The sequence below is a fragment of the Phytophthora cinnamomi genome (assembly GCF_018691715.1).
Source record: "Phytophthora cinnamomi strain GKB4 chromosome Unknown Contig112, whole genome shotgun sequence".
Lineage (NCBI taxonomy): Eukaryota > Oomycota > Peronosporomycetes > Peronosporales > Peronosporaceae > Phytophthora > Phytophthora cinnamomi.
In genome coordinates, this window is record NW_027151045.1 from 105,132 (window position 1) to 133,120 (window position 27,989).

At 56.2% G+C, this 27,989-nt stretch overlaps 9 protein-coding genes across 10 annotated transcripts; 6 read left to right on the top strand and 3 right to left on the bottom strand.

Moving 5' to 3' along the window:
* Positions 1–1,478: 1,478 nt before the first annotated feature.
* On the top strand, positions 1,479–2,145 carry IUM83_15965 (Major Facilitator Superfamily (MFS); the record flags this gene model as incomplete). The annotated part of the gene is made up of 3 exons (XM_067940811.1): positions 1,479–1,593; positions 1,662–2,060; positions 2,117–2,145. 3 exons carry the CDS (start codon positions 1,479–1,481, stop codon positions 2,143–2,145), a joined length of 543 nt encoding a protein of 180 aa, XP_067781921.1.
* Positions 2,146–2,664: 519 nt separating this feature from the next.
* Positions 2,665–6,292, bottom strand: IUM83_15966 (ATP-binding Cassette (ABC) Superfamily; the record flags this gene model as incomplete). Its single annotated transcript, XM_067940812.1, has 2 exons — positions 2,665–2,678; positions 5,308–6,292. The coding sequence occupies 2 exons, from the start codon at positions 6,290–6,292 to the stop codon at positions 2,665–2,667; spliced, it is 999 nt and encodes a 332-aa protein (XP_067781935.1).
* A 319-nt stretch (positions 6,293–6,611) lies between these two features.
* IUM83_15967 (WW domain) lies at positions 6,612–8,562 on the top strand (the record flags this gene model as incomplete). The annotated part of the gene is made up of 5 exons (XM_067940813.1): positions 6,612–6,668; positions 6,731–6,785; positions 6,859–6,981; positions 7,069–7,243; positions 7,320–8,562. 5 exons carry the CDS (start codon positions 6,612–6,614, stop codon positions 8,560–8,562), a joined length of 1,653 nt encoding a protein of 550 aa, XP_067781920.1.
* Positions 8,563–8,665: 103 nt separating this feature from the next.
* On the top strand, positions 8,666–14,910 carry IUM83_15968 (WW domain; the record flags this gene model as incomplete). Its single annotated transcript, XM_067940814.1, has 9 exons — positions 8,666–8,818; positions 8,893–9,000; positions 9,063–9,119; positions 9,213–9,449; positions 9,507–10,617; positions 11,800–13,937; positions 14,009–14,105; positions 14,168–14,591; positions 14,664–14,910. 9 exons carry the CDS (start codon positions 8,666–8,668, stop codon positions 14,908–14,910), a joined length of 4,572 nt encoding a protein of 1,523 aa, XP_067781919.1.
* A 70-nt stretch (positions 14,911–14,980) lies between these two features.
* IUM83_15969 (ATP:cob(I)alamin adenosyltransferase) lies at positions 14,981–15,586 on the bottom strand (the record flags this gene model as incomplete). Its single annotated transcript, XM_067940815.1, has 1 exon — positions 14,981–15,586. One exon carries the CDS (start codon positions 15,584–15,586, stop codon positions 14,981–14,983), a length of 606 nt encoding a protein of 201 aa, XP_067781918.1.
* Positions 15,587–16,563: 977 nt separating this feature from the next.
* Positions 16,564–18,210, top strand: IUM83_15970 (Major Facilitator Superfamily (MFS); the record flags this gene model as incomplete). Its single annotated transcript, XM_067940816.1, has 1 exon — positions 16,564–18,210. One exon carries the CDS (start codon positions 16,564–16,566, stop codon positions 18,208–18,210), a length of 1,647 nt encoding a protein of 548 aa, XP_067781983.1.
* A 125-nt stretch (positions 18,211–18,335) lies between these two features.
* On the top strand, positions 18,336–21,617 carry IUM83_15971 (Small nuclear RNA activating complex (SNAPc), subunit SNAP43; the record flags this gene model as incomplete). Its single annotated transcript, XM_067940817.1, has 4 exons — positions 18,336–18,530; positions 18,599–19,129; positions 19,207–19,262; positions 21,494–21,617. The coding sequence occupies 4 exons, from the start codon at positions 18,336–18,338 to the stop codon at positions 21,615–21,617; spliced, it is 906 nt and encodes a 301-aa protein (XP_067781984.1).
* A 1,824-nt stretch (positions 21,618–23,441) lies between these two features.
* On the bottom strand, positions 23,442–24,995 carry IUM83_15972 (major facilitator superfamily domain-containing protein 9; the record flags this gene model as incomplete). Of its 2 annotated transcripts, XM_067940819.1 has the most annotated exons (5): positions 23,442–23,626; positions 23,698–23,722; positions 23,798–23,888; positions 23,959–24,656; positions 24,747–24,995. In XM_067940819.1, the coding sequence occupies 5 exons, from the start codon at positions 24,993–24,995 to the stop codon at positions 23,442–23,444; spliced, it is 1,248 nt and encodes a 415-aa protein (XP_067781985.1). The 2 variants fall into 2 exon arrangements, with proteins under 2 accessions (XP_067781985.1, XP_067781986.1); XM_067940818.1 differs by having other exon boundaries at positions 23,959–24,995.
* A 173-nt stretch (positions 24,996–25,168) lies between these two features.
* IUM83_15973 (histidine-tRNA ligase) lies at positions 25,169–27,859 on the top strand (the record flags this gene model as incomplete). Its single annotated transcript, XM_067940820.1, has 1 exon — positions 25,169–27,859. One exon carries the CDS (start codon positions 25,169–25,171, stop codon positions 27,857–27,859), a length of 2,691 nt encoding a protein of 896 aa, XP_067781987.1.
* Between the last annotated feature and the right edge of the window lie 130 nt (positions 27,860–27,989).

The window sequence follows — 27,989 nt, forward strand, 5'->3', positions numbered from 1 at the left end:
AGGTGTCGAACGCGTTGATGCGCTCGACCTGCTCAGCTGGCGTCGCTGCCGCTAAGCTACGCAGAGCATCTATTCCAAAGATGCCTGCCATTTTCCGAACTGTCTCGAACTGGGAGTCGCTCAAGTGAGGGAACTCACTTCTATCCATCTTGGCTCACTCGTTGAGACCACAGAGGATTCAGGTAGTCCAATCTACCCGCGTAGGTGTAGGATTGACTACAAGTGCTACCAAGTGTGACGGGGCCACACGGGCACCTTGCACAGTGGAAGTGTGCTAACGAGAGTATACAAACTCTCAGTGAACGGTAGTTCACGTGTCCCTGGCCTAAGGGGACTGATTGACCAGAAGTACGGTAGATCTAAGACTGAATGTATTTATAGGTTAGTACAGATTTCGCCTGCATGCAAATCCGAAGTTCCCATTAGTTTATCCTATATAAAATGTATCGGTTGGCTCTCAAGCCTATTGTGTCACTACTCAGGGGAGTGACCTTTTGTAGCCATCCCTGAATAGTGCCAGGGTCACTATTCCATGTAACCCCGTTACAGTTTGGCTGTTAGCAAGTAATACACTTTGTCCATACCTTCAGGGAGCTCCGCCGGCTCCCCCAACCGTGTCTTCATTCTGCAGACACTACATCGGGGAGATGTATCGGATCCAGACGAAATACGGCGGAGTCGATGAAGCGTTCAAGAAGAGTCCGCCAAACAGCATGAACGGTAGCAATATAACAATGCCGACTATCGGCGCGATCTTTGAAGTTTAATTTAATAGCACCGCAAACAATTGCAGTGATATGTACGTGACGAATCCGTGGCCGATCCCGATGAGGAAGTACGTTGGGATGAAGAATACAAAGGGCATAACCGATTGCAATGGCAACTCGCTGAGAATTTTGGCCAGATACCACACGGCGAGGCAATACAGACCAGACTTGTACTCGTGCAGCACCTTTGAGAGCTCCGTGGGAATAGCAATGAAAAGCGGACTCGATATGTCGTGAAGGTTTGGTTGATGATAACGACGAAATATGCGCCGGCAAAATTCTGAATGCCCGTCTGGTCAATGTCCAACTGCAAGTAGATCAGCCCGACGATATCAGAAATGAACAGTTGCAGGAAAAAATTCGCTCGGAATGAAAGCCAGTTCCGCACTAGCCGAAGCACGTTGCGGCTGGACAAGACCTGCATCTGTGCACACGGTCCCAGATAAGTGTCCTGGTGCCAGTGGTGGCTTTATACGTGCCTTTTTACTTAAATTAAGTGGAAACCCATGTAAAAATGTAAAAATCCTATTAAAAACGTGGAATTAGGCTGGATATCTCAGTTCACGGCTATCAGAGTGCTTCCGTGCGAGCGCGCAGTCCTGCAGCGGCTCATGGGGGCGGCGCAACAAGCTCTTGCAAGCCAAATGGCGGCGTACACAGGCGTGTGTCTTCATCGCGTCGTGGTTCCGCAATAAGGAGCTGACGTTCGCCATGGGCGTGAGCGTGGCCATCCCAAACGTGTCCAAGATGCTGACCAAGGCGACGGTGGCCCCATCGCGCTCTACTTCGGCGGCTACGTGCAGGCGCTGTTGTACGGCGTGCTCATGTGCGTGCTATCGGCACTCGTGAGTATGCTGGTGTGCCACAATACTTTGAACCTGAAGCGTATAGCAGTGGTCAGCGAGGAAGCGCTGGAGCCGAGCCTGGACTGGCACAAGGACTACGCCGACAAGAAGCGCCAGAAGCACCGCTGGCGCAAGCCACACGCGCACGCCAAGCTGATTTCGTGCGAGTACGTGCAGAGCTTCTCACGGATGTCTTGGGTCATCGGGCTGCTTCACGTCAACTTCATCAACATGTTCCAGAACGTGAGTCCCAGCAACCTGTTCCAGAGGTACGACTACTCGATCGGCAAGGCTGGCGTGGTGAGCAGCGTCTCGCACCTGTTCGAGGTATTCGCGCCGTCCATCGGGCTTGCCGTCGACCGGTTCGACGGACGCACCCTGCTACATATCCTGGCTGCTATCAAACTAGTTCACGAATGCGCACGACCTGGAGCTGTATTCGTCGAATGTACGTATCGCTCACTTAACTGTCAACACGACATGTATTGAGTACTTGGAATATAGTTGCAGATCAACTTGACATGCAGATTTGAATCGCTGCTAGTACACTTAAATCAACTCTGCAAAGTAAGCTGCGAGCCACAGCTTACGATTGGTGCCGACTGCTGCGTGTTAATAGGCATGGGTTACCAGCGATGCCAGGCTTGTCTTTCGTGCGCGGATTCCTGTGTAGCATTTCTCTTGTGGAAAGCATGGGTCATTGTCAGGAGGATAAGGCCGTCGGTTCGCTGCTGCAATAGGGTCCGCATGTGACCCAAGCCTTGTCGTTGCGAATGGTGTGCCATTTCCAACGCTGCTGTTCGCACTATCCGTGGCACCACCCCCACTTGGGTTTCCACCGTTTTGATCCGCATCACAGTCGCTAGTGCCGCTACCAACACTTGTACCTACTTCAGCACTTGTACCACCGCCATCTGCATTGCTGCTGGAAGCTGAGGAGCTTCTACTGGAAGAAGTTCTAGGTGTCTCCAAAATGTTACTCCACAGCCCAATAGTCTCTTCGTCTCCGTATTCACCTATGTCCTCCCAGTCAAAGTGCTCCAGATACTCATCTAGTTGTCTGTCACTGAGAACAACCGTGTCGAGTTCAGCAGTTAGATTATCAACAGCATGATCAGATGTAGGCGTCGGGCGAGGATTTTCAGTAGTACGCGAATCAGTGGGCGGTGAATCAAATGGACGCAACGACGTGTTCAAGTCCATCGGACCGACGCCGCATGGTGCATGAGCGGCAAGCTCTTGTTGATCGGAGAACAGAACCCGCGCCAATGGCGCCAATGGCGTCGACGGAAGGTGATGTTGGTCATTCCGGTTAGGAGACGTACAGCCATTGCGAGACTCACAGCCAAGGGTTCGAGCTTGTGACGTTACTGTGTTGGCTGGACTAGCACGAGCATGAGCAGCGCGAGGTGGAGTAGCGCGAGCAGAAGCCGCGCGAGGTGACGTAGCACGAGCTATAGTAGAGCGAGCTGGAGTAGCGGGAGCTGGAGTAGCGGGAGCTGGAGTAGTGTGGGCGGGAGTAGAGCGGGCTGAATTTTGCGGCGTGGCAATGCTCGGTCGTTCTCGTGAGTCTATCGTTCTCAGTAGCTTCTTTGAACTCATTGACGACATTTTTTCTCGGCGATTTTTTTCACGAACGTATTGACGCATTATCTGGTGCTTCATAGTCTTTTCGATTGCCATGCGGTTCCGTTTTGGCGTCAGAATGAGAGCAAGCTCACTAAATAGGCGCTCACAGGTTGCAGTATTAACAGCAATGGACAGGATCGTAAGTGCAAGTGACGGAAGCTTGCTGTTTGCTTCGACGCTTTTCGTACTCCCAAAACATCAACACCAAATCTTCGTCAAAGTCTTCCCTGCGCGATGTCGTGTAAGTTCCTTGGATCCATTTGAACATTTCACCACGGAGCCCACTATCATCACTGCCCATAAACCGACGGTAGTAATACTGCGCAAATTGACACACAGCGTCAAGATCAGTGATCACTGTTGAAGGAAACTTTCTTGCTTGCACCACGAACTTAGGATGTAGGAAAAACCCTAAGATAAATAGAGGCTGCTCGCATGCGTTCCAGCGAGCTTCCACTAGCTCAGTTAACGAGTCTCTAAGCTCAGTCGAAGCAAAGCCACGGTAAATCTCCATGAATAAACAACAACATCAGCAACCGTGTTTTCATCCCTTTGAAGACGAAATGAGGCGGCGCACAAAGGACGGACGATTTTTTTCGCGCTCTGCAACTTTGTCCAAAACTCAACGTCACCGAGAACACGGAGTTTGTCCGTTAACTCGCTGCTGTTCCGATACGAGAAGACCATATCCTCCAGAGCACCTCGACCACGAAGGAGGGACGCAAAGCATGTCTGCATTGAGTTCCACCTAGTTTCACATAGCGTAAAAATGGCAAAATGATCTCCACACCGCTTGTCCATCGCCTTAGCAGCTCGCACCCGCCATTTAGAAGTCGAAGTGTTCAAGAAACTAGCAACACCTGCGGCGTCCGCCGAAACCTGTTTAAATACCGTTCTAAGGACGGATTTGACTAGGTTATTGACATCGTGAGCAAAACAATGCACGAACGCGATGTTTGGGTACCGAAGCGCCAAAATGCGTCGCGCACGGCCACATTGACCAGTATTGTCCGTCACAACTGCACCCAATCTCCATTCCGGTGCAAGTAGCTCCTCAAGTACTCCATCCATTTGCTGCGCAATTGCAATACCGTCGTGACGGTCACCAGCGGGCCTCAAGCCATAAGTCATTACTCGACCAAATAACGAGACCATGCAGCCCAGTACATGCATCTTGGCAATAGTCTCCCAGACGTCAGACAGAAAATCCACCCTCTCCACTTCGATTCTGGATTGATCTAACGTTATCTCGCTGCTCGATGGAATGTAGGTCTGCATATTCATCTAGGACGCGGCCACCAAAGATATGGCGATGTGGCACGGCGCCGGGAACTCCACATCGAGCGTTCAAAAACACGAGTAACCGCCTAAATGACATCAGTGCCACAAATGTATCAGGGAGTAAGGCTTCAGCTTGAAACACCAACAGCAGGCGCCGAAAGATTAGTTTTTCAGCAAGCGTAAATTCAGGTGGCGAGGTGCATTGCGTTTTCGTAGCCCTTCCGTGCTCTGCAGTGTCACCTTCACTCTCGACACTCTGGAACGCGTTGCCGGTGGCACCAACGAAGTACAGACACTCAGGCAAGTGCTTCTCCCATGCTTCCTTGCGTCCGTGAACATGGGTGGGAAAGGGGATCGCCGTTTTGTCCTTAACGTGCGCCGCGTAGCAATACTTGCATACGGTCCACCGCATCGTCTTGTTGGACTTCTCATTCAGCCGGTAAAAGTTTGTACTGAGAGCACTTGGAGGGCGCCCACGCTTGGGCACACCAGCCTGTTCATCACGCAGTCCGGGTAGGAGATCCATGAGGACACTGTAGCGCGAAGGAGCAGGATACGGCGGTGCGAAGACCAGGAACTCGACAACGACTACGTAGGCTCGAATGAGAGGCGTTCTCGTTAGGCAGGCTGCTTCTCGTTGCGGAATTGAGTGTGTCACTTCAACCAAATCTTTTTTACGTCAACAATGTAAAAAAAAATGTTTTAAAGCGCGTTTTAAGGCCTTTTACGTAAAAATGTAAAAATGTAAAAGTAAAAATGCCAACACTGCTGGTACCCATCCGCACCGCTGCCAGCTTCTTCCACCAAGGTGGCGTCGCCGGAGTCTCGAGTAAACTTGATGCCCGCGTACTTCCGTTCCCACTCATCCGTCAGCAACTGAAGTCTCTTGACCCCAGCTTCATCCTTCTCCTTGTCCAGCACGACGAGCTGACGCATGAAGTAGTCGCTCGAGTTTGCGAAACTAGGGCACTGATAGCCCAGCTCTGCGAAGTACGCTACCGCGTCACCAGCCTTGCCGTTGTACATCATCGCTCCGTCGATCAGAAGATAGAGGGTATCAAACAGTGTGAACAGAACAGCTCGGATGATGGTTGGTGGACGGTGGTGATCACCGTCCGTCCCTCTCGTGCCAACTGCTGCAGCTGAATCATCACCACCTCCGCCATGTAGCTGCCAACCCGGACGTGGGTTCGTCCACGAACAGAAGCGACGGGCTCGTAAGGATCTCGATCGCGAACGAAAGGCGCTTGCGTTCGCTGCCGGAGATACCGCGTACGCGAATGCCGCCGATAAGCGTGTCCCTGGACTTGGCTCCTCCAGCACCGTGTCGACTCTCTCCTCGTGCTGCTCAGCAGTGGCGCGCGGCCCCATGCGGAGCCTGGCCTGGTAGATGAGGTGCTCACGCGCCGCGATGGTGGCGTAGAACATGTCGTCCTGCTTGATGTAGGACGAGAAGCGCTTGAGCCGCTTGCTCCACAGCACGCCGTTGGCGATAATGTCGCCCTCCACGGCCGTGTTGCGACCCGAGATGCAGTCCAGCAGCGAGCTCTTGCCGGCGCCGGACGGGCCCATGATCACCAGCAGCTCGCCCGGCCGGCCGGCGCCGCTGACGTTGCTCAGGATCTGCTTGTCCTCCGTCTGCTTCGTGTCCGGGTTCTTCACTGAGAGAGTTGGCGCCACTGTAGCGCGATCTTGGGCACGTCCAGCCTCAGCGGGGTTTCCACGCGCACGAAGTGCTCCTTGGTCTGCGCCATCGCCGGCAAATTGCAGAGTGGCTGCACTGGTGAAAGGCACGCGTGTGCAGCGTCCGACCTCATCTCATCGTCGAGCCCGCCGAATTCCGAGCGCTTCGACACGTCAAAGTCCGGCGGACGCTGCTGTGCCGGCAGAACCTCTGCGTGGCTGTTCCAGCGGGCTTCACGGTGCCTCCGTCCGATGAGTACCCGCGCGCGGCCCCGTAGCTGTGCAGAGAACTCGATCGTTCTGCTCCCGGCCGCCTCCAGCCCCGCGTAGATCGATAGGTCGGACCTCGAGTTTCGAGCCATTCGCGCTTTTTCATCAACAACAACAAATCAAACGCGCGATCGCCATGTCGACCGCGAGCGGCCCGTCCTCCGGCGGCGGCGACGTCAACGTGCTGCTCAAGGTGCGAGGCTCGGCGACCGCAGCTGCGCGCCCGCACTGACCCACGTCGTGTACCCCACCCAGGCCATCGCAGAGCAAGCGGAGCGACTGCGAGCGGCGCAGAAAACCCACGGAGAGTGTGCGTATGACAGCCTGCCTCCTTCCGCCGTTATGTCGCCCTCACCCTCCTCGCTCTCTGCTGCGCCTGCCAGTCCACGCGCGCGTGTCGGACGACCTCAAGCAGTTGGCGCTGCTCTTCGTCATGAACGGCGAGCACGACAAGGCGCTCCCGCTGCTGCACCAGCGGCTCGTCATCCACGAGAAGTTCGGCCCCGGTGCGCACGAGGCTGCCGGCTGCCGGAAGCACCGGCACTCGGACCTACTGATACAGGTAGCTGACTTAGTGAATGCCGTGCACGCAGATGACCTGACGGCGGAGGCGCTGCAGGAGCTGGGCACGGTCTATAGGCTCCACGGGGTGCCCGACATCGCCGACCAGCATCTGCTGCGCGCGCTGGGTCTGCGCGAACAGTGTCACGGCAAGAACAGCCTCAAGGTGGCGGAGACACTCAACAGCCTTGCGCTCGTCAGCCAAATGTGAGCTACGGTAGCCTTGGTCCTGCAGGTGGCGGGGGGAGGAGGAGATCTCTCTGACGGTGTGCTTGCCGTGCAGGCAGGGCGAGATGGAGCAGGCGAAAACGTACCAGCTGCGCAGCCTCCAGGTGCTGTACGACAGCGCCGAGCCGGAAGACATCGAGAGCGAGGACATCCCGTGGGAGGTCTACAAGCGCCTCAAGCAGCAGCGAGGACCTTCCACTGCAGCCAACAGCATCACGCTACTGAAAGGCAACATGCGCAAAAGCGTCATGGACGTCGTCTACAAGACGTCGGGGGCTTTGAGTCCAACTGAGGAGTCTGCGAGACTGGATACGAGCGAAGGTTCAGGGGCAAAGGGCAAGGCACTCGGTGCGAAGGCAGATACCCTCACCACCGCACAAAAGTCGGTAGACGTGGACCGAAAACGCGTATTGCGATCCCGTTCGGAGACCACCATCAACTCTGCGCATGCATTGCCCCACGGTGGTTCTGCGAGCGACCGCTTTCCCTCTTTCCACACTAGCAACGCTGTGTCGATCATTGAAGACCCCGACGACGCTGACTCTGATCCCCTCGCTCAATCAAGGATCAATGTAACATCGAGTTCAAGCTTACAACCGCTCCGATCGCGGCACGACACGTTGCTGAGTAGCGGTGAGGCACCCCATGGCACGGACGCAGAGACTCCTTCGCGGTTGTCGGCGGCGGTTCCCATTGCGCAGAGCATCCGCGATTTCCCTACGCTGCAGCAGCGCGTGGAGTCCTTAAAGCGTCGTATTCTCGCTGGATACCCCGATGTGAACGCGGATGTGGCTCGATTGACTGCAGACGTTGACCGGATTCAAGCGCGAGAGCTGCGGGAGGTAGGATGGACGATGGTTGCGCTCGTGCGCGAGATGAACAGGCTTTGTGTACGCACAGACCTAACACAGCAGCAGCTGCCCGTGCTGGAAGGCATGCTGGAGAAGAAGAGCGCGTCGATCTTCCGCGGCTGGGAAAAGCGATGGTTCAAGGTCGACCCGAAGACGTTCATCTTGAGCTATCACTTTAGCAAGGACGACTACGCGCGAGGGTTTACGCCTCGCGGAGGGTTTGCAGTCTCGCGCATCTCCAACATTCTAGTCCAGCGCCACGCGCGCGGCAACCACTTCCACTTCGATGTGGTCGTGGACCTGAGCACGCGACTGAATCCGCAAGGGTCGCGCACCTACGAGCTGCGATGCGAGGACGAGGAATCGCTGCGCTACTGGGTGGAGACCCTGCACTACTACAAGGCCATGATGGCCCAGAAGACCCCTCCACGCCCGTCGACAAGTTAGCTGCCCTCAGCACGATGCATGGGCCTGAAGCCAGCAGGCTGTTTCGCTGCGCTGAAGGGGTGCCAGTAGTAAATCTTCGCATCCACGACTGCTCGGAAAAGCGATGGAGGGTCAGAGCGACAGCATCGTGCTGGAGGAGGAGATCGATCCGAACTATGAGCCGACAGAGAAGGAGGTGCTGGAGTATGCTACGTGGCTGGGGATGGACCTGGAGGCCGAGCGTGATCTGTTCTGGATCGCTCGAGAGGGCCTGAAGGCAAGTGATCTGTTGGGTCATGTTCTCTTCTCGTTGCATTTAAACGGGACTCGCTCTTATGCACTTGCTTGCAGGCACCCCTCCCAGAAAACTGGAAGCCGTGCAAGACAACAGATACGGAAGAAATCTACTATTTCAACTTTGCTACGGGCCAGAGCACCTGGGATCACCCGTGCGATGAGGTTCGACGTGTTCTCGCTTCCGACCCCATTGCTAAGTTATTAAATACTAACTCGCTCTTCAGTTTTACCGCAATTTGTACGAGGAGCACAAGAAAAAGCGCCAGACAAATGACGTCCAGGTAAACTATCCCTGGTCCGAGATGCGCCTAGCCATAATGAACGCTAAGAGGTTATCGTGCGCCATGCAAACTTGTCCAACTGCGATTTTGCAGGAAACGGACGAGAAGAAAAAGAAGGTGAAAGAGGACGTGGCGGAGCTGCTAGGTCGAAAAGGCAGTGGGAAGAAGAAGAAAGGCTCTCTGTCGAAGGCCGAACCACTCGGTGGACCCTCGATGGGAAAAGTGAATCCTTTGGAGAAGAAGCCGCTTCCAGGACTGTCCGGTAGATTAGGCTCTCTTGGGTCAAGTGGGCTTGGTGGTGCAGGATTAAAGCCTGTTGCAGGTCTTGGGGTAAGTGCGTGGGTACTTGTGTTTGCAATTATTTGCTAACCCAATGCCTCGTTGTAGCCCCTGAAAAGCGATGCCAAAGAGCACGGAGGATCTGGTATCGGACTGGACTGTGCAACTAATGATTTCAAGAGTGACGATCTGTCTAAACCTCTGTCAAGAACTCTTCTTGGCACCGTACTGGGTAAAAAGCCTCTGTTGTCGTCTCCGTCGGTCACGACGGGAGATAGAGATACCGCCGCGAATTTTGAAGATAAACGTGACCAGCTCTCGCAGGACCACGCTGAAAAACTGCGTGAGATTCAAGATGCACACGACAGCGAGGTGGAGACACTTCGAAAGAAGCTGAAAGCGCAACTGGAAGATGTACAAGACGCCGAAGAGATGAAACTCAAGCAATTAAGGCGTGAATTCGACAAGAAGAAAAATGACTTGGAAAATCAGTTCGATCGGGAAGAGAATACGCTCCAGCGCAGTCGGAAGGAGCAGTTGAAGCGCCTCGAAACAGAAACTGAGAACATTTTCAGTCGGAAAAAGCAGGACCTGGACCGAGAATTCAAGTCTGAGACTGACAACCTGCGACTGAAGCATGATGAGAAGCAACGCAAAATCCAGGAAGAATTTGAACGTGAGGATGAGAAGTTGACAGAAAAGATGAAGTCCTTGTTTGGGGATAAGAAGGAAGCTGTCCAGCTTGCAACGGAGCTAAAATCTGAAGTCGATCGCCTACAAAGTCATCAGAAATCTCTGGAGCAAGAGGTGAGTACTATTCGAAGCGAAAAGGAAACCCTCGCTCGAGAAATGGGCGTAGTAGAGCAGGAGCGTGACAATGCCCAGCGCGATGCTGAAGAACTGCGGCGGCAGCTATCAGAAGTGAGCCACTCGCAATCTACCGCTGCACATGAAGAGTGCACGGAGTGCTCTGTCTTGGAGAATAGCCTGGCGGCTCTCAAAGCCGAGTGCGCCGCGGCAAAAACCGAAGCTGGGGGGATGAGGGAGGAGCTAGATAGACTAAAAATTGAGTCTGAAGCTGGAGCCACCGCAGAGCAGGAAAAGAACGACGCCGCAATAGCTTTCAGTAACCAAGAAGCTGTTCTGAAACAAGAGATCACGACGCTGCAGCGACAGCTAGCTGTTCTCGATGCAGAATCTAGCGACCTGAGGACAAGATGTACTGCTCTTCAGAGTAAAATAGACACAGCAAGTCCATCTGAATCATCGCATATGGCGAAAAATGGACAACTAGAAGCACTGCAGAGGCAGCTATCAGATGCACAAGCTGAGCTTGCCGACACGAAGACTGAGCTTAGTGAGTTGCAGGATCAACACACCGTGATACTAACGACGAATGCTCAAGTCAAGGAACAACTGATGAAGGAATCAAACGAAAGAAAAGCCCTCAGTGAGCAGTTAGATTCCGAAGTCGAAGAAGCAGCACAGCATCTTGCAAGAGAAGTTGAGAAGTATCAGCAGCAGCTTCAAATTTTGCAGCAGAAACTTGAGACTGAATCGCAAGCCCGACAAGAGCAAGAAGCCGCGTGTGACACACTGCGAAAAGATATTCTAGCCCTGGAGGAAGCAAAGCGCAAAGTTGATGCCGAACTGTGTCGGCTGAAGAGTGATAGGCTCAACATAGAGTCCGAGTCACTAGGTGTCAAGGAGGAAACTGTGCGTTTGATCGAGCACGAAAAGGAAGTTGACCGATTGCGGGATCGTCAGAGCGAACTGGAGAAGGAATTGATAGCGATTCGCAGTGATAGGGACCGTCTCCTTCATGAGAAGAATGCCGCAGAAACAGAACGCAACAAATCCCAACGCGAAGTAGAGGAACTTCGATGTCACCTTCTCGGAGTCAATCAACACGACACACCACCGGCCACATCTCAGGAGTGCGTGCAGTGCTGTGTTTCGCAAGAGCGTATTTCGTCTCTCCAAAGCGAGTGTGCTGAAGCACACACGGAAAAGGAAAAGTTACAGAAAGAGCTCACTACGATAAAACAAGAGTTTGAAGCTCGAGTTACAGCGGAGCGAGAAAACACCAATGTCGCAGTCGCGATGCTGCAAGGGGAAAAGGATGATCAAGAATCGCTTTTTAAGGGAGAGGTTTTATTGCTACAAGAAAAACTGACAACTGTCGAGGCGGAATCCAGAGACCTCCGCGCGAAATACGAATCCCTTCGTAGCGAAAAGGATACGGCAGATCGACGTGAGTCTGACATTTCGACTGCAGCATTTGTAGCGCAGGAACAGTTGAAAACACTGGAGTGTCAATTTGCAGCTGCCCAAGCAGAGGTGACCAGCGCGAAGTCTGAAGTTTATGACCTCCAAAACCAGCATGCTACACTACTATCAGCAAATACGCAACTTCAAGAGCATCTGGCGAAAGAAGTAAACGAAAAGAAGGCACTGCGTGAGCAGCTAGATGCGAAAGCGGAGGAAATCTCGGAACGTCTCGCAGGGGCGAGCGATAAGCATCAACAACAAGTGCTGTCACTGCAGCAGCAGCTCGAGAATGAGTCTCGGGTTCGAAGAGAGCGGGAGGATGCATGTGATTCACTGCGAAAAGAGATTAATGCGCTGGAGCAAGCAAAGCGTAAGGTTGACGCAGAGTTGGGTCAGCTAGAGAGTGATAAACGTCACCTTGAGTCGGAGAAGTCGATGCTAGCACTGCGCTTAGATGAAATAAATACGTCTCGCAAGCGTGAAGAAAAATCTGTGGTATCGGCGGAAGAGGCTCTGGCTGACAAGAAGCTCGAGGCAGAACAACTACGGGCAAATTTGAAGGTGGTGGAATCGGATAGGGAGCACTTGGAGGCTCGCATAAAGACACTTCACCAAGATTTTGAGCAATTGCTAGCCAAGACGCATCGATTAGAGGCCGAGAATGAGGGCGAGCGAGTTCGATGCCGAACAATCGAAAAGGAAAGGGACTCAGCTTCGCAACGGCAACAAAGCTTGGTTGACGAACTGGAGAATTCTCAGCGCAAGTCACGGACTCTAACTGCTGAACTCTCAGAGTTACAAAGCCAACTCAGTAAAGCAAGGGCAAACGAGCAAGCTGTCACCAGCAAAGCAGACCAAATCACGCACAAGATGCGTCAATTAGAGCAACAGAAGGAACGAGACGACTTTGCTATGAAAATGAAGTTCCAACAAGCTGAAGTGGAGCATGAAAGCATTTTGCATGCAAAGGACAGGGCTGAAATGCAGCTTCAAGCCAAGGAAAAGGAGTTAGCAGCAGCAAAGGATGAGGTTACCAGGAAAGAAACTGAGATCGAGTCGCTACAAGCTCGCATTAAGTCTCTCCTCAGTGACAAAGAAGAAGTCCAGGCTGCCCTGCTGAACGCCAATATGGCGAACGTTGCGTCAGCTTCGGCGAACCGTGAGTCAGCGAAATCGATAAGCGCGAGCAATGACGTGATGCTTGTAAAGCTTCAGCTCGCAGACACGAACAGAAACGAGCTGGAACTCCATTTAGCTGACATTTCGTCGCAGCTTGAAATTTCAACTCGCCGATGTGCCTCCCTAGAAGCCCGATGCCGTGATCAATCGATTGAAATTGAATCGCTGCATGTCGAAGTGGCATCGCTGCGTTCTGCATCCCAGAAAATGCACGTGTCGGCACTCGAATCTCTCGCTCTAGTGGAGAGGCTCGAATACGAACACAAAAAGCGCACTCTAAGAAGTGACTTCCTAAACCAGTTGCGTGACTTCCAGGAGAGAGAAGAGCAAGCACTGGTGCGACACAAAGCCCGCCTGCGTGCTCAGTATGAACGACATCTGGAAGACCTGGTGGCCGAACTCGAGAAGGTGCGTCAGCAACGTGTGGAGCAGGAGGAGGCGTTGTCTGCACAAATGGTGCAGCAAATACGACAGGAGAGGGATGTGAAGCGAAGCGACGCGAAACGCAGAGTTCGAGAAGAGTTGACGCAGTTTGAGCAAGATTTGCACGAACGCAAGGCTCGCGATATTGAAATTATCTCGAGAGCGATCGAGAAGGAAGAAAATGAATTAGGTGCAAGGCTTCGGGAGGTGCGTCAGGTTTCACGGGAGAAAGAACTTGCGAAGGATTTGGAGTCGCCAGGCAATAAAGGCAAAACCGACATATCTCATGATCGATCGGCATTTGCATCCCCGGGACAGCTTCTCAAAAAAATAAGTGTCAGAAGGAACCAACCTGAAAGCCTCGATGACGACGATGCTGAGGATTACGTAACTGGAAAGCGGTCCAGGACAAGTGATCCGATGTACGATTCAAAACGCTCGAGTCGCCATCAAGTAAAAAGTATGAAAACCTACCAAAAGTGGCGGCAGCGACTACAAGAAGAAATGGATCTTCTTGTCAACGCCCGGACTCTGGTGGCAAATCAACGACAAGGTCTCACGAAGCAGGCGCATCAATTGAAAGCGAGCAAGAAGGAGTGGAAGCGAAACTCTCGGTTGTCAGAAGAAAATCCCATTCAGCGAGAGGTGAAGCGCATGCTTGACGAGGTAGGTTGCACCGTTTTTGCTGTCATCTGATGAGAAGATGTGGGCCTAACTCGGGTATTCTATGTGACTAGAACATGGCGAACTGGAGCGAAGGCATGAGAAAGTTGCGCAAGCAAGAGTCTTGGGTCAAGCAGCGAGAGCAGAAGCTAGCCAAGATGAAGCGAACTGGTACGGGTTTGCGGTGATCGCGCGGTCAGCACTGACTTATTTACTTCTGCTTGCTATCGTAGTCGAGCAGCTGAAGCGAAGGCGCAGGGCCGAACGTAGCAACAATTTATCGGGTAGCGAGACAGGCAGCGACTGCGACGATGACGACGAAACGCGTACCGACTGGTCCGATGACTCTGGTCAATCCGAGCTTGCGTCAACGCTGGAGAAGTTGGAGCGACTTGAAGAAGAGCTCGCTTCGGATGCGGGGAGCTTTTCGGGGGCGTTGCCACTAGGGGTCAGTGATCGTTTCCGTAGCAGCGGGTTTGATGCAGTCTACCACGTTCCGCCGCCGTCGTATGCTCTTCAACGGGAAGCACCGTATCGGTACCCGCTGGCCTCCCCGTCGGGGTTCTTTGCGTCGAGAAGAGCGGCTTATGCTGCGGGAGACCTTGCAGGTCAAGACATGCGGTGGCTTCGATCCCAGCGCACCGCCTTTGGTCTGCGGTAAGGCGCTACGGCATTTGTGCTATCCCTGTCGAGTGAATCTAACGCTGCTCTCCTCGTGTGATGTCGCAGCGGAGATCGATTCGCGGTCGCGCCAGCGCCCGGCAGCGGCAGCCGAGCCGAGCAGGTGTACCAGCAAAAGATTTCGCGCTGGGCTAAAGGCCGCGAAAAGGTCCAGCACGCCGCCACGACCCACGCAACGTGGCTGTCAGGCCTGTGCGAGGAGTTGAAGGAGTATGGGGCGAAGTACACCCGCGTGGAGGGCGACTACGCCGGCTCTGATGGTGGAGGGCAATTGACGCAGGAAGAAGGCGACTAGCAGATCTCTACCACGTAACGAGACCGAGTACGAAGGCTTCATAGTCAGAGGCTCTGTATGCATCTGACGCCTACTCGTTGTCGTCCTTCTTCTTGTCGGGCTTGATGTTCTGGTTGACCCACTTGGTCTCCTCCTTGCCCTCCTTGACAGCCGCGAAGCGCGCGGACACGAAGAGGAAGTCGCTCAGTCGGTTCAGGTACCGCTGCACGACTCCGTCCACGTCGCCCGCGGCCACCAGCGGCACGACGCTCCTCTCCGCGCGGCGGCACACGGCGCGCGCCACGTGCAGGTGCGTGGAGGCGAGGCCGCCGCCCGACGGCAGGATGAAGCACTTGAGCGACGGCAGCTCCGCGTCCATCTCGTCGATCCAGCGCTCCAGCTGCGTCACGTTGGCCTCGTCGAACACGCCCGTGCGGCGCTGCTTGGTCTCGGACGCCGACGTGAGCGGCGTGGCCACGCAGGCGCCGAGGTCGAAGAGGCGGCTCTGGATCTGCTCCAGCTTGGGCGGCAGGAAGGCGTTGGCGGCCGCACGCGCCTGCTCCACGGCCACGCCGATCTGCGCGTTGAGCTCGTCCGTGTCGCCCAGCGCCTGGAACACGGCGTCGTTCTTGGGGCGCCGCTCGCCCGAGAAGAGCTGCGACGTGCCCTTGTCGCCCGTCTTGGTGTACACCTTCATGCCTCGACAGCGCGCAAGTGCGCGCGGACGCAGAGCCAACAGCAGCGGGCGCATTCGAGCGGTGGCTCGTTCTTGCGACACTGGGATTGGGGGCTTTGCGACGGGTTGGCAGCTTCAACATGATCCCTGGCCTGGCGAAGTTCCACATTGCTCTCGAGCAGCACTGTGTCCCTGCAGCCACTCAATACATTTATCTACAGCACTCCCTGTTCCTCTAGTGAAAAACAACCTGTGCGGACATGCAGTGGTGTACAGTATTCCAAGCAGCGCATCGAAACACTAAAACTTGCTCTCGCGCCTACATTTCCGGCCACGAGTGTTGTCACTGGCCTTGCGCGGCTCCGCGTAGCAGAGTCCCATCGAGCGAGTCTCCGTCCACTTTCATACGCACACGCGATGTCGGTTTTTTTTTTTTGCCCAACGAGACCATCGCTGTTACTACACACTACGAGATCTGATCACGAAAAGGCTAGTTATGGCAAGATGCCAGGACACACAGACACACAAGAGTATTTTGAGTTGCATCCGTCGTATCATAGAACTAAATCGTTCGCCGCTCGTCTAATACAGAACAGTAAAGCCTTGTGTGCTCCGTGTAGTGGTCACGAATGTCATGCCCGTCCTGGGTGCTTCACACATGAACATCTCGCTTGTCTGATAGTGTTCGACAAAGTAAGCTGCCGCCCGCTCGAAAGACGTTGAGATCACCCCAACTTCGCTTGCTCCACGCGCCAACAAACAGTTCTACCGCACTGGATGGGGCTTATGTAGGCGCAGCAGCTATAGATACCTGCGCAGATCCATGGCGCTTCGACTGCGAGCCAAAGTGCGTGGCGTCGCCTTGTCTTTGTCGATCGAGCTCTTCAAATCGAGCCATACATTCGCCCAGTCAGCCGTACATGTATTCTTAGACCACCCCATCAAACCAAAGCGCTGGGCGCATAACCGTTCTCTTCCTGGTGTTTGAGCGTGTCGCGATGGAGGAGCGGCGCCCGCTGCTGCCGCCGCGCCACGACCGGCGGCCGTCCGCCTCCGCTGTGGTGGCGCACAGCGCGCAGATCTACGGGCCGCAGGAGCTGGACGACGTCGACAAGAGCGGCACCAGCCTGCGCAGCGCTGGCAGCGGCAGCGAGGCCTACGACGCCATGATGCAGCTCTCGCAGCCGCTCAACCCGCTGCAGCACGCCAAGGTCCGCTCGCTCGCCATCTGGCTCGTCACCTCCTGCATCCTGTTCCTCACGAACCAGCTCACGACGCTCCCCGTGGGCTTCTACCCGTCCTACGCCACCAAGAAGGGCCTCATGACGCCGGCCGAGATCAGCGTCTTCTTCTCCGTCTACCCGCTCTGCATCATGATCAGCAGCCCGCTGGCGGCGTCCGTGAGCCCGACCGTCGGGCGACAGACGCTCATCTGTCTCGGACTCATGCTCAGCGGCTCGAGCACTGTCGCGTTTGGATACGCCAATGGCACGTCGTCCGCCTTCCTGCTGCGGATCTTCCAGGGGCTCGGCTCGGGCGCGGCGGTGGTGGGATCCTTCTCCATGATCTCGGAGGAGTTTTCCTCCCACGTCGGCCAGGTTCTGGCCATCCAGGAGTTCGTCGTCGCGGCGGCCTTTGTGACTGCGCCGCCGCTCGGAAGCTATCTGTACGAGACGCAGGGGTACGAGATGCCGTTCCTAGTTTCGGGCGTCGCACAGATAGTGGTCGTGATCATCGTGCCGTTTATCTTCATCGAGTACTCGCTGCCGGACGGGATCTACGCCCCACCCAGGGCACGGACCGCTTCCGGGACGCTATACAGGACGCCGTCTTTCAGCATTGTGCGCTATAAAGACGTGCTCACACCCACCTGCGTGATCTGCCTCGTGGTGACAAGCTTCGCCATGTCGTCGTTCGGCTTCATCGACCCCTACCTGGGCACGCATCTGCACAAGGTCTTGGGCGCCGAGCACGTGGCGGTTGGTCTTGGTTTCGCGTTGAGCGCGTTCGTCTACTTCCTAGGCGGACTCGTGTATGCGTGGCTCAGTCGCAACTGCGGCTCCAAGCAGGTGATCTTGCTGGGGCTGCTGCTGCTGGCTGTCGGCTTCATCTTCCTCGGCCCGCCGCCGTTCCTGAACGACCTCTTCCAGAACACCAAGAGTCTGTGGCTCGCCCAGTACGTCTCGCTGATGCTGACGGGGTGTGGCACCGCGCTGGCCATTGCGCCTGGCCTCCCGCTGACACTGGCGAGCGTTCAAGACAAGGGCACGCACGGGTCCAACCTTGTGATCGGACTGTTCGCCGCTGCCATCTACCTGGGCCAGGCGCTGGGACCATTCATGGCGTACGTGCTCATGCAGATCTTGCCGACGACGCGCTCGATCAACTGCACCAGCTCGCAGGACAACCCGGAGAGCTCCATCGTCACGTGCGACTCGTCCCTGCCGTGGGCCTTCGCCGTGTACTCGGCGCTGACGCTCGGCCTCGTCGCCTTCGTGGCGGCGCACTTGCCCACGAGCGAGGCCACCGCAGAGCTCCTGCGGCAGAAGAGGAAACGCGTGCCGCTCATGCGGCAGCCGTCCGAGTACGGCCAGTTCGTGTGCTTCGACGACGACGGCGACATCGACGAGTGCGTCGACTTCTAGGGCAACATGTGACGAGGCAGGCTACCTATCATCATTTAACAACTGGGTTTTGTACGCCTTTTACTCGTAAATAAGGGTTGCAAACCCTCAAACAAGTGACGCCAGCAATAGCGTCGGGCGTAGTGATGGATGGAGCCGCTCCGGGGCCACCTCCAGGCCTCTCGAAGCCGCCTCTGGCTCGCAGACCGCCCGGCCCGCATCGATCCCTGAAGCAGCGCGAGCGAGAGGCCCCCGACGTGGACTGGGCGCGCGCGCTGCAGCACTTTGGCGGCTGCGTCCGCGCCGACCTGGACGACCTGCATCGGCGCTTCACAGAGCAGGTAAGTCGACCACCGCCTCCTGCATTGCGCATAGTTGCTGACGCTGATGCTGCGTGTACTGGAGGCAGCGCGTCGTCACCTTTGCAGCCTGGAAGATGCTGTGGCGAGACGCGCGGATGAGCGCCGCCTTCCACGTCGAGTTCTGGGAGAGCACCCCCACCGCCACGCACAAGACGATCCTGCAGCAGGCTCTGGACGGGCTGGTCTGGTGCATCGAAGAGCGCGGCGGCGAGTTCGGGAGCGAGACCGACGTTACCGCGCTGATCGGGCGCGTGTTCGCTCTGTACTGTGCGCATTCCGTGCAGCTCGGGACGCCCAAGCACAAGATTGATGTGGATCCGCAGGACTGGACGGCGCTGCTCACAGTCAACTGCGTCATGTGCGGCGCGGGCGCAACGATGTTCCCGTCGGCAGCGCGCGAGGTGCGAGCAATGATGTACCGACTGGTGGTGCTGGAGAAGGCATTTCTCCGCTGCTTGCAGGGCTTTGGACCGAGCGTTCGAGCTCAGGACCGTGCAGGGAGTCGTCGCGGTGGTGGTACCGGCGCGCGTCAAGACGCACCTTCCGTTGTAACCAATGCGATCGAAGACGACACCCCTGTACGTGGACAATTACCCTTCTTTAGCAATATCTTCAGCGGTGTACTGACTTCGGTGTGATGTGGGACCTGTATTAGGTACAACACAGCAAAATGGAGCAACTCAAGTCCCTTAACGATCGCTACCAAGAGGTGTTGAGCCGAGCTCGTTCGTCTGGGACAGCAGGGTCAAGTTCTGGTACTCGCTTACGTGGACGTCGGGGTTTACCCACACCCCAGCTTTCCGGCTCGCTTCGAGAGACAGAAAATGAAGGGCAGGGCCTTATTGGGTCCTTGACGTCGTACTTGGAGTACAAGCGAAATGAAGAAGCTCGCAGACAGGACCGTGTCGTGCGTGCAGCTGCTGCTCGCGAGGTCGAAACCAGAAAAATGCTCGAAGCGAGCGGCACTGAACGCGATGACAGTAGCCATATCCTCGATCTCAGCGATCGCGGTAGCGTTATGTCCGTGCCACCCAGTCCGACGATCCGATCCGTTGCCTCAAGTCGGTATGAATCTCGTCACCGGCACGACAGTGACGGTAGTGAGGCATTCTTTGCGGAGCTAGAGTCTGAGCTACACGCAGACATTTTGAGCGACCAAGCTGCACCATTATCTACCTTGACGCCTCGATATGCAACGAGTGGAAGGCATTCCTCCGCTATTAGTCAAATTAGCGAGGCGGACAGTGATGCTCTTGCCGATCTTGAGCGAGAGCTGGAGCACAGTGTTGATGAGATACCGTCCCAACCACGAGAACAAGCAGTTCCGGCTAAGTCATCCCCTCCTGCGCGGCGTAAGCGGGGCCGGAATACTACCTCCAAAGGGATTGTCTCTAAAACAGCTTCTCGAACAGCTCAAGTTCAAACGCAAAAGTCAACTGGTGTCACTAGGGTCGAACATGCTCGTACTGCGTCGAAGCATGGACAGCGCGACTCAACGGCCAGCCGCAGTTTTTTTGCCGACTCGTGGGCTGCATCTTCGACTGCCGAAAGTGATGGGCTGGCCGAAATACAAGCCGAACTCGATGCCATTCCCATGGAGAACTTGTCTACGACCTCTTCTCGCCCCATTGGTAGCAGGAATGACGCAGCGATCGCACAAATAGCAAAACCGAAGACACAACAAACGACTCGACAGCCTACAGGTCGTACAAACATCGAAGACAAAGTCACCCCCGCAGCTGCTACCCACCGTGACCAGCAGCCCGAGCAAGTGCACGCCGCAAATCAGCGCAGAGAAACTCGGTCAAGAGCCTTGTCAATCGTTTCGGATAGCAGTGAGCTGATAGCTCAACTCCAAGCAGAGCTCGATTATTCCTCTGCACCTCCTTCAAATGCCGAACTAAACTCGAAGGCCGCTCAAGCATCAATCTCGGTTCACGGGATCAGGCCTCGGAGATCATCACGAGTAAGTTCGGTGGCCTCCGATACCGGTAGCAATTCGCTCGAGGAGCTTGAAAGGGAGCTGAAGGCTACACCTGCAGCACCTCCACAGCCACCACTGGTACGACAAACCAAGACTGCATCTCGGAAACGAGGCGTAGTGTCTTCCCAGCGGGCCGCCCAACAATATCAGACCGCTGCTCGAAGTAACGTGAAGAGGATACGTACGGCTACCCCCAGCTCCCAGGCTACGTCAGGGACTTGGACATCTGCAAAGACTCGCGGCAAGCAACGAGCAAAATCTAGCTCGACTGTGCCTAGAGTGCCCACCCGAACAAGCGCTGTTTCGTCGGACACTGAGAGCGATGTTCTGGCTGAGTTGATGTTGGAGCTTGATACTCCCGTGGTAACCGGATCATTGCAGAGAAAGGAGAAAATGCCAGCCAAGAAAGCTAGTGTACCATCAAGTGCACCGAGGAAGTCCCCTAGTGGCGGCAGTGAATCGTTTTTGGCGGAACTGGAGTCGGAACTGCATGACAACATTCCAAGCAATCAGGTTGTGCTATCAAATACAGCGTCTAGCGTGATGGCCACCACACGAACACCGATCTCAGTCAACGGAGTTAGACCTCGGAGATCCTCGCGGTTGAGTTCTGTGGCATCCGATACTGGCACTAACGCGCTTGAAGAGCTCGAAAGGGAATTGAACGCTAGCACTGCAACATTAGCAGCCGGTCTGCAGCCGCCAGCAACAAAAATGACCAAGACGACAACTCGGGAACGAGGTGTGGCGTCTTCCAAACGACCTGCCCAGCAAAATCTGGCCGCTGCACGAGGTAATGCGAAGAGGGCACGTACGAGTACACTGGAGTCTTCCAATGCCAGTCGCATGCAGCGTGACCCGATCGTAACGCTGCAGTCCACTCGAACAAGCACCGTGTCGTCGGATACCGAGAGCGATGGCTTGGCCGAGTTGATGTCGGAGCTTAATACACCTGTAGCAACCGAAGCGACTTCAACGCAGCAGAAGAAGATACCATCCAAAAGGGCTACTGCACAGCCGACTGCTCGGAAGAGGAGTTCTCCCAAGACTGCAGCACCTCGTTCGGCTTTGGTTCGCTCTAAAGCGCCACCCCGTGCAGCAGCAGCTCCTGCTGTCGTGAGTCTTCGCCGATCAGCTCGTTTGAGTTCAGTCGCATCAGACGCTGAGAGCGATGGCTTGGAGGATCTGATGGCAGAACTTGATAGTGCTCCCTCTAAACAAGCTGCAGTAAACAGCGAAAAGCCAAGTTCGCGTGCTGGGGCAGCTCAAAAGCAACCAACTCGTGCGCTACGAGTGAAGGCGAAAGGCAAACAAGTGAAGAAGGATCCTAAAGTAAAGACTTCTGCTCCCGTCGCAACTGCGATCTCGCGAAAGACTCGCACACACCGTGCTCCTCGACAGACGCAGACGAAACCAAGTCGAACTGCATCCAAAAAAGTACCCCCTACAAGTGAGCCACAAACTTCATCTCTTGTCCCACCCAGCTCCCGACGATCTACTCGATCCGGCTCAGTTGCTTTAGACAGTGACAGTGATGGTCTGGCTGAGCTGGAGGCGGAGCTGCAAGCTGGCAACAACTAGTGCACTAAACAATACGATGTTTCAGATACTCTCTATTTATGTCATGTTAAAAGTATAGTCCTGAATTTTCTGAAGGCTGAGCCTAATTGAAGCGTTATCTGGTGGCCGTTCTGGGCTTGTAGTGCGCATCCGACGTTGTCTGAGGGAATCTTGGATACCGGTGGGTCGAACTCCCTTGGTCGCAAGCTTGAGTTGTCTTCGTTACTGATATTTCCTTCAATGTTGTGCACTAAACAATAGTAAACAATACAGGCCTTGGAATAGGCTTGGATGACAATAGCTCATGCGTTACAGTTAAAGGGTGAGAAGTGTAAAACATGGGGAGGGGAGATGATGTCGTGCAGGAGGAAAGTGTCGACCTCGCGTGGCGTGTGGAGCTTCTGCGAGCACTAACTACAGGCGACTTGGCGAGTATGTTGCTTGAGATCGTTCGTGGCTATGACCAATTGCCACAGTACTGGTTCACTCTAATGTATGTCTGCTGTTTTCACTTTCGTCGTAGATGTTGAGCGATTGGTGCTGGCACATATTGAAGTGATTTCAGCTCCATTCACAACAGCTATGCCGCCTTGGATGCTTCAGTGGGAAGGCATGCACTGGTGGATGCTCCAAACAGCAACTCCACTTTTTGTAGCAAGCGCGTATTCACGACCAGATATCGTCCGCTGGTTACTCGACAACGGTGCAGATCGATCCGCTCCTTGCTACCTCAAGCAAACTCCAGTCCACGTCGTTGGCGAGTGTTGCGCACACGCAGCACTACCAGACAGGACTCGGAGCACCGAAGCAATTGTCGCCGATGGCGCAAAATGCGTGAGACTACTAGATGAACCTCCAACACTTCCGTTGCCACCAACGACCGACATCACCTTTTGTAGTAGCTACTCGTCCGAGGTTGTTATCACGCGCACGGGGTCGTTCAAGACGAGTTCGATCCAGCAAACCGTGTACAAGTGTCTGATGCGAGTTTCATGGACGACCCCGCTGTCGAATGGTGCCATCATAGACAAGTACGAGCTGCGATATCGGCGACTGGTTGCGGAGGATGGGAGCGAGGCGGGCACTGACCAAGACGAAGACAAGAAAGGGGAGCCGGAAAGCAGGCCCGCGGCAGACAGCACCACCGTCACGTGGCGATCGGAGAGGGTGGCACATAATCGCAAGTCGCGTCAGCAGAGTACACTTGTGGAAGGGCTACAGTTCAACACAGTCTATGAATTTATGTTCCGCTCGTGGAATGCCGCAGGAAAAGGCGAGTGGAGTCCCAGCTTCCAAACAAAAACGCCGGTGATACCGACACGCTCGGTGGGAGGCGCTAAAGCTGTCTAATCAACAGCCTTCTTCTTCGCCAACCTCCTGTTGTTCTTGCCCTCTGCGTCAGCAGCGTGCGAATCGACAACTTCCGCAAAATGCGGTGAGAAGCAAAAGAGACCAGCGCTGACTGCAGCGAGACAAGCTGCACCATAAGCTGGTCCATCGATCGAGGCAATGTACGTCCATCCCGACAAAACTAGCATTCATAGCGCAATGGTTAGTAGTTGCTCTCATAGGTAGTAAGGGCGACGTTGTAGCAGTGCTTACTCGGTCCGACAGTTCGGGAGATAGACTGGATTTTACAGAGAATACAGACAAATGCACCAGTGAGTGAGCATAGCGTGACCGATAACCTCAGCCGACTTACCGTCAGGGAGGAGGAGATGCCCATGAAGGCGCCGACGTGCTCCTGCGAAACGAACGTAGTCTGTAGCGCCACGGAGCTCGCGCGAATAATGCTGCCCGACAAAGACGCATCGCATATGAGTCCCCACCAACACAGTGCAACGTTAGCTTCCTCGGTCTTACCTGATAGAAATGACTTGCGGAACGAGCGTAATGTACACTGTGCTGATCGTGGTGGCGGTCGACAGCGCAAAGAAGGTCATCACATAAACGATAGCCGACAACTGCAGCACCAGCCTTTCCGACTTGAAGAACTTGGTAACAAACCCCACAGAGAAGCTCCCAAAGAAGCCCAGCAGTCCCATGTAGCTCAGCACAAATCCACGGTCCCTAGAATCCATCCCGAATTTGTCCTCCAGCAGCACGGAGAAGTGCGTCCGGTACAAAATAGCCGCCATGGACAGTAGCAGCCTAGCCACCAGCAGCGTCTGCGCCGGCTTGGACTCGTTGACGATGCTGCGGAAGCCCAGCAGCTTCGTCCACGCGTTGTGCAGCAGGAGCTTCCAGTCCACGTGGCGGTGCTTCTTTTTTTCTTTCCCCCCATCTCCACTCTCCGTCGCGTCGACCACCGGCACGACGCCTGCTGCTGCCAGCGGCGCCGAGTAGAAGAGCGCCACAAGGCAGTAGTTGACGCCGAACAGCGCCGTGGTCAGCAGCGCCGTGTAGTTGAACCCGTTGGGCACGGAGCTCACGTAGCCGCCGACCATAGGGCCGATGATGAAGCCTGCATTGGCGGCGGCGTTGAGCCTGCCGATGGAGGCGGAGCGCTTGTCGGCGCTCTCCGCGTCTGTGACGGCCACCTTGATGATGTCGAGCGTGTGCTTGAAGAGCGCCGACGGCACGCGCGACAGCAGCACGACGTAGATGTTCCAGGACAGGCCCAGCAGCAGGTAGCCGGCCGCCGCGCCCACGAAGCACGCGAGCAGCACGCGCTTGCGGCCGTAGTGGTCGCTCAGGCTGCCCACGATGGGGGCCGCGAAGAACTGGATGAAGCCGTAGAGCGACATGAGCAGCCCGAAGACCAGCGCGCCGCCGTCCATGGCCTTGACGTACTGCGGCAGCGACGGGATGATCATGGACACGCCCAGCATGTCCAGGAACGACACCACGTACAGCACGCGCCGCGCCAGCCAGCGGCGCACGACGACGGTCGCTGCCATCTCTGCGGCTGTCAACTGAACTGTGACGTCAGCTGTCAACTGGCCTGGGCGGACTCTGGAAGCTAGAAACATGTACAGATCTAGATTTTGAAGTTAGAACCGGCCAGATGGCTCGAGCCAAGCGAGCCATTAGAAATTCCTACCGCTTCCTCCCGCCCAGCTCTCCTCGTTCCATGGCGTCTGCGCGCGTGACGATCGGCGCCGGCCGCCTCTCGGTGGCGGACGTGTGCTCCGTGGCCGCTCTGCAGGCGGCGGTCGCGCTGGACGCGTCGGCCGAGGCCCCCGCCGCCTCCGCCGCGTCCTTCACGCTGCAGCTGTCGCCGTCGTCCTCTTCCTCCTCCTCCTCCTCCTCCTCCTCTGCGCCCGCCGCCTCGCTGCCCGTGCGCCGCGCCGTGCTGCTGCTTCTGCTGCACCGCCTGCTGCGCCTCCAGTCGCTCGAGAACGCCGCGTTCGTGGCCTCGCTGCTCAACCAGGAGGCCGAGACGCCCGCCCAGGTGTCCTCCATCGACCTCCCGGTGGCGCTCGCGCCGGCCGAGCACGCGGCCATCACCGGCACGCCGCTCGTGCTGCTGGCCGAGACGGCGCTGGCCGTGGGTGGTGCGCGCGCGCTGCTGCCCGTGGCCGACGCCGTGGCCGCCGTCACGTGCGAGGCCCTGCGCGCCGACGCGGCCGCCTTCGAGGCCGAGTTCGTGGACGCCGCGCGCCCGCACCGCGGCATCGTCACGTCGGCGCAGAACCTGCGCCTGATGCTGGACGGCTCCAAGTTCATCAACAGCCAGACGGAGGGCGCCACCGACGTGGCGGCCGTGCGCTGCGTCCCGCAGTACCACGGCCCTGCGCGCGACGCCGTGCTGGCGGCCTACAAGGCCGTGGAGGCCGAAATCAACGGCGCCGTGGGCGACAGCGCCGCGGCCAAGCGCGCCGCCGCCGGGATCCACCCGCAGGCGCTGAAGACAGCGCTGTCGGCCACGAAGGAGGCGCTCCTCGTGCTACTGCAGGGCAGTGTCGACCGTCTCCAGGTGCTGGACAGTACGGCCGCCGACGCGCCCCAGATCGCCGACGCTGTGGAGCTGGTGGACGTCACGGCAGCCGCACTGGCGCGTGAGCTGGCGCCGGCCTTCAAGTTCTTCGAGGAGGAGGAGGCCCAGCTGAAGCTTCGCCAGGCGGAGAAGAACGCCAAGGCGCAGGAGGCGGCGGCCAAGGCTGCTGCGGCTGCTGCCAAGGAGGACGAGAAACTCGCGGCGATGCCGGAGGCGCAGCGCAACAAGATTCTGGAGAAGCGTCGCAAGAAACTCGAGAAGCAAAAGGAGAAGGAGAGCGCCAAGAAGAGCAGCAAGGACGAGCTCAAGGTCGGACTGGGAAGCCAGGCCGTGCGCCAGCACCTTTTGGCTCTCGGCGATGCGTGGCAGACCAGTGTGGAGAAATCCGCGTTCGACCTGCGCGCTTCGAGCTTCTCGCTGTTCCTGGAGGAGCTGTTTGTGCGTCTGGGCAGCGGTGGTGCTCGCCGCAAACCTAAGATCGCCAAGGGCTCGCAGGACTTCCTGCCACACCAGATGGCTCTGCGTGAGAAGATCTTCAACAAGATCCGCATGGTCTTCAAGCGCCATGCGGGTGTTGAGATCGAGACCCCTGTCTTCGAGCTGAAGGAAACTCTTACCGGCAAGTACGGCGAGGACAGCAAGCTCATTTACGATTTGGCTGACCAAGGTGGTGAGCTGCTGGCGCTTCGTTATGACCTGACGGTACCCTTCGCTCGTTTCATGGCCCTTCACAGCCCTGGCAACATCAAGCGCTACCACATCGCACGCGTCTACCGCCGCGACAACCCGCAGATGGCACGCGGTCGTTTCCGCGAGTTCTACCAGTGCGACTTCGATATCGCTGGTACCTACGCACCTATGCTCCCCGATGCGGAGGTGCTGTCCATCGGTATTGAAGTGCTGCAGCAGTTCCCGGAGCTTGGACCCGTTAAGGTAAAGCTCAGTCACCGTCTTCTGCTGGATGCCATCCTGGCAATCTGCGGTGTGCCTGCGGACAAGTTCCGCACGACGTGCAGTGCTATTGACAAGCTAGATAAGGAGCCGTGGAGTGAAGTGCGCCGCGAAATGGTGGAGGAGAAGGACATCCCCGAGGCTGTTGCCGACCGCATCGAACCCTTCGTGTGCAAGGTGGGCTCGCCGCGTGAGCTTCACGCACAGCTCTTGAAGGAGAACATGTTCGGCGACAACGTCAACGCGCGTCGTGCCATGGATAACCTGGCGCTGCTCTTCAACTACCTCGAGGCCATGGGCGTGCTGGACTACATTTCGTTCGATCTGAGCCTCGCCCGAGGATTGGACTACTACACGGGTCTGATCTACGAGTTCGTTCTGACGAGCCCCGAGCACCACGTTGGCTCCATCGCCGCTGGTGGTCGCTACGACAACCTGGTGGGCATGTTCTCCGCCACGGACCAGCAGATCCCGTGCGTGGGTGTCAGTCTTGGCATCGAACGCATCTTCGGAATTCTCCAAGCCCATGCTGAGAAGCAGTCCGCCAACGCGGCTCCCCCATCGCAGGTGCTGGTCGCCTCCACGAGCAACGACTTGATGTTGCCACGACTGGAGCTGTGCAAGCAGTTGTGGCTGGCGAACATTTCGGCTGAAGTGATGCAGACGGAGAACCCCAAGTTCATCAAGCAACTGCACTACGCTCTGGAGCGTGGCACGCCGTACATGGTGGTCATTGGCGAGGACGAGCTGGCCAAGGGCGTCGTGAAGGTGAAGGAGATGGCGTCGAAGGATGAGGTGACGGTGCCGCGTTCTGAACTGGTGGCGGAGCTGCTTCGTCGCGGGTGCCCCACAACCAGCACTCTCAGCATTTAAACCCATAGCGATGTGGGAGGCAGCAGGATAGAACGTCGCTGTAAAGCTTCGTTGCAAGTGTAGTCATTGAACGGAACGCCTGCGTGACGATCATTCAACGTTCATTATTCATTTACTTTAAAACGGGGTG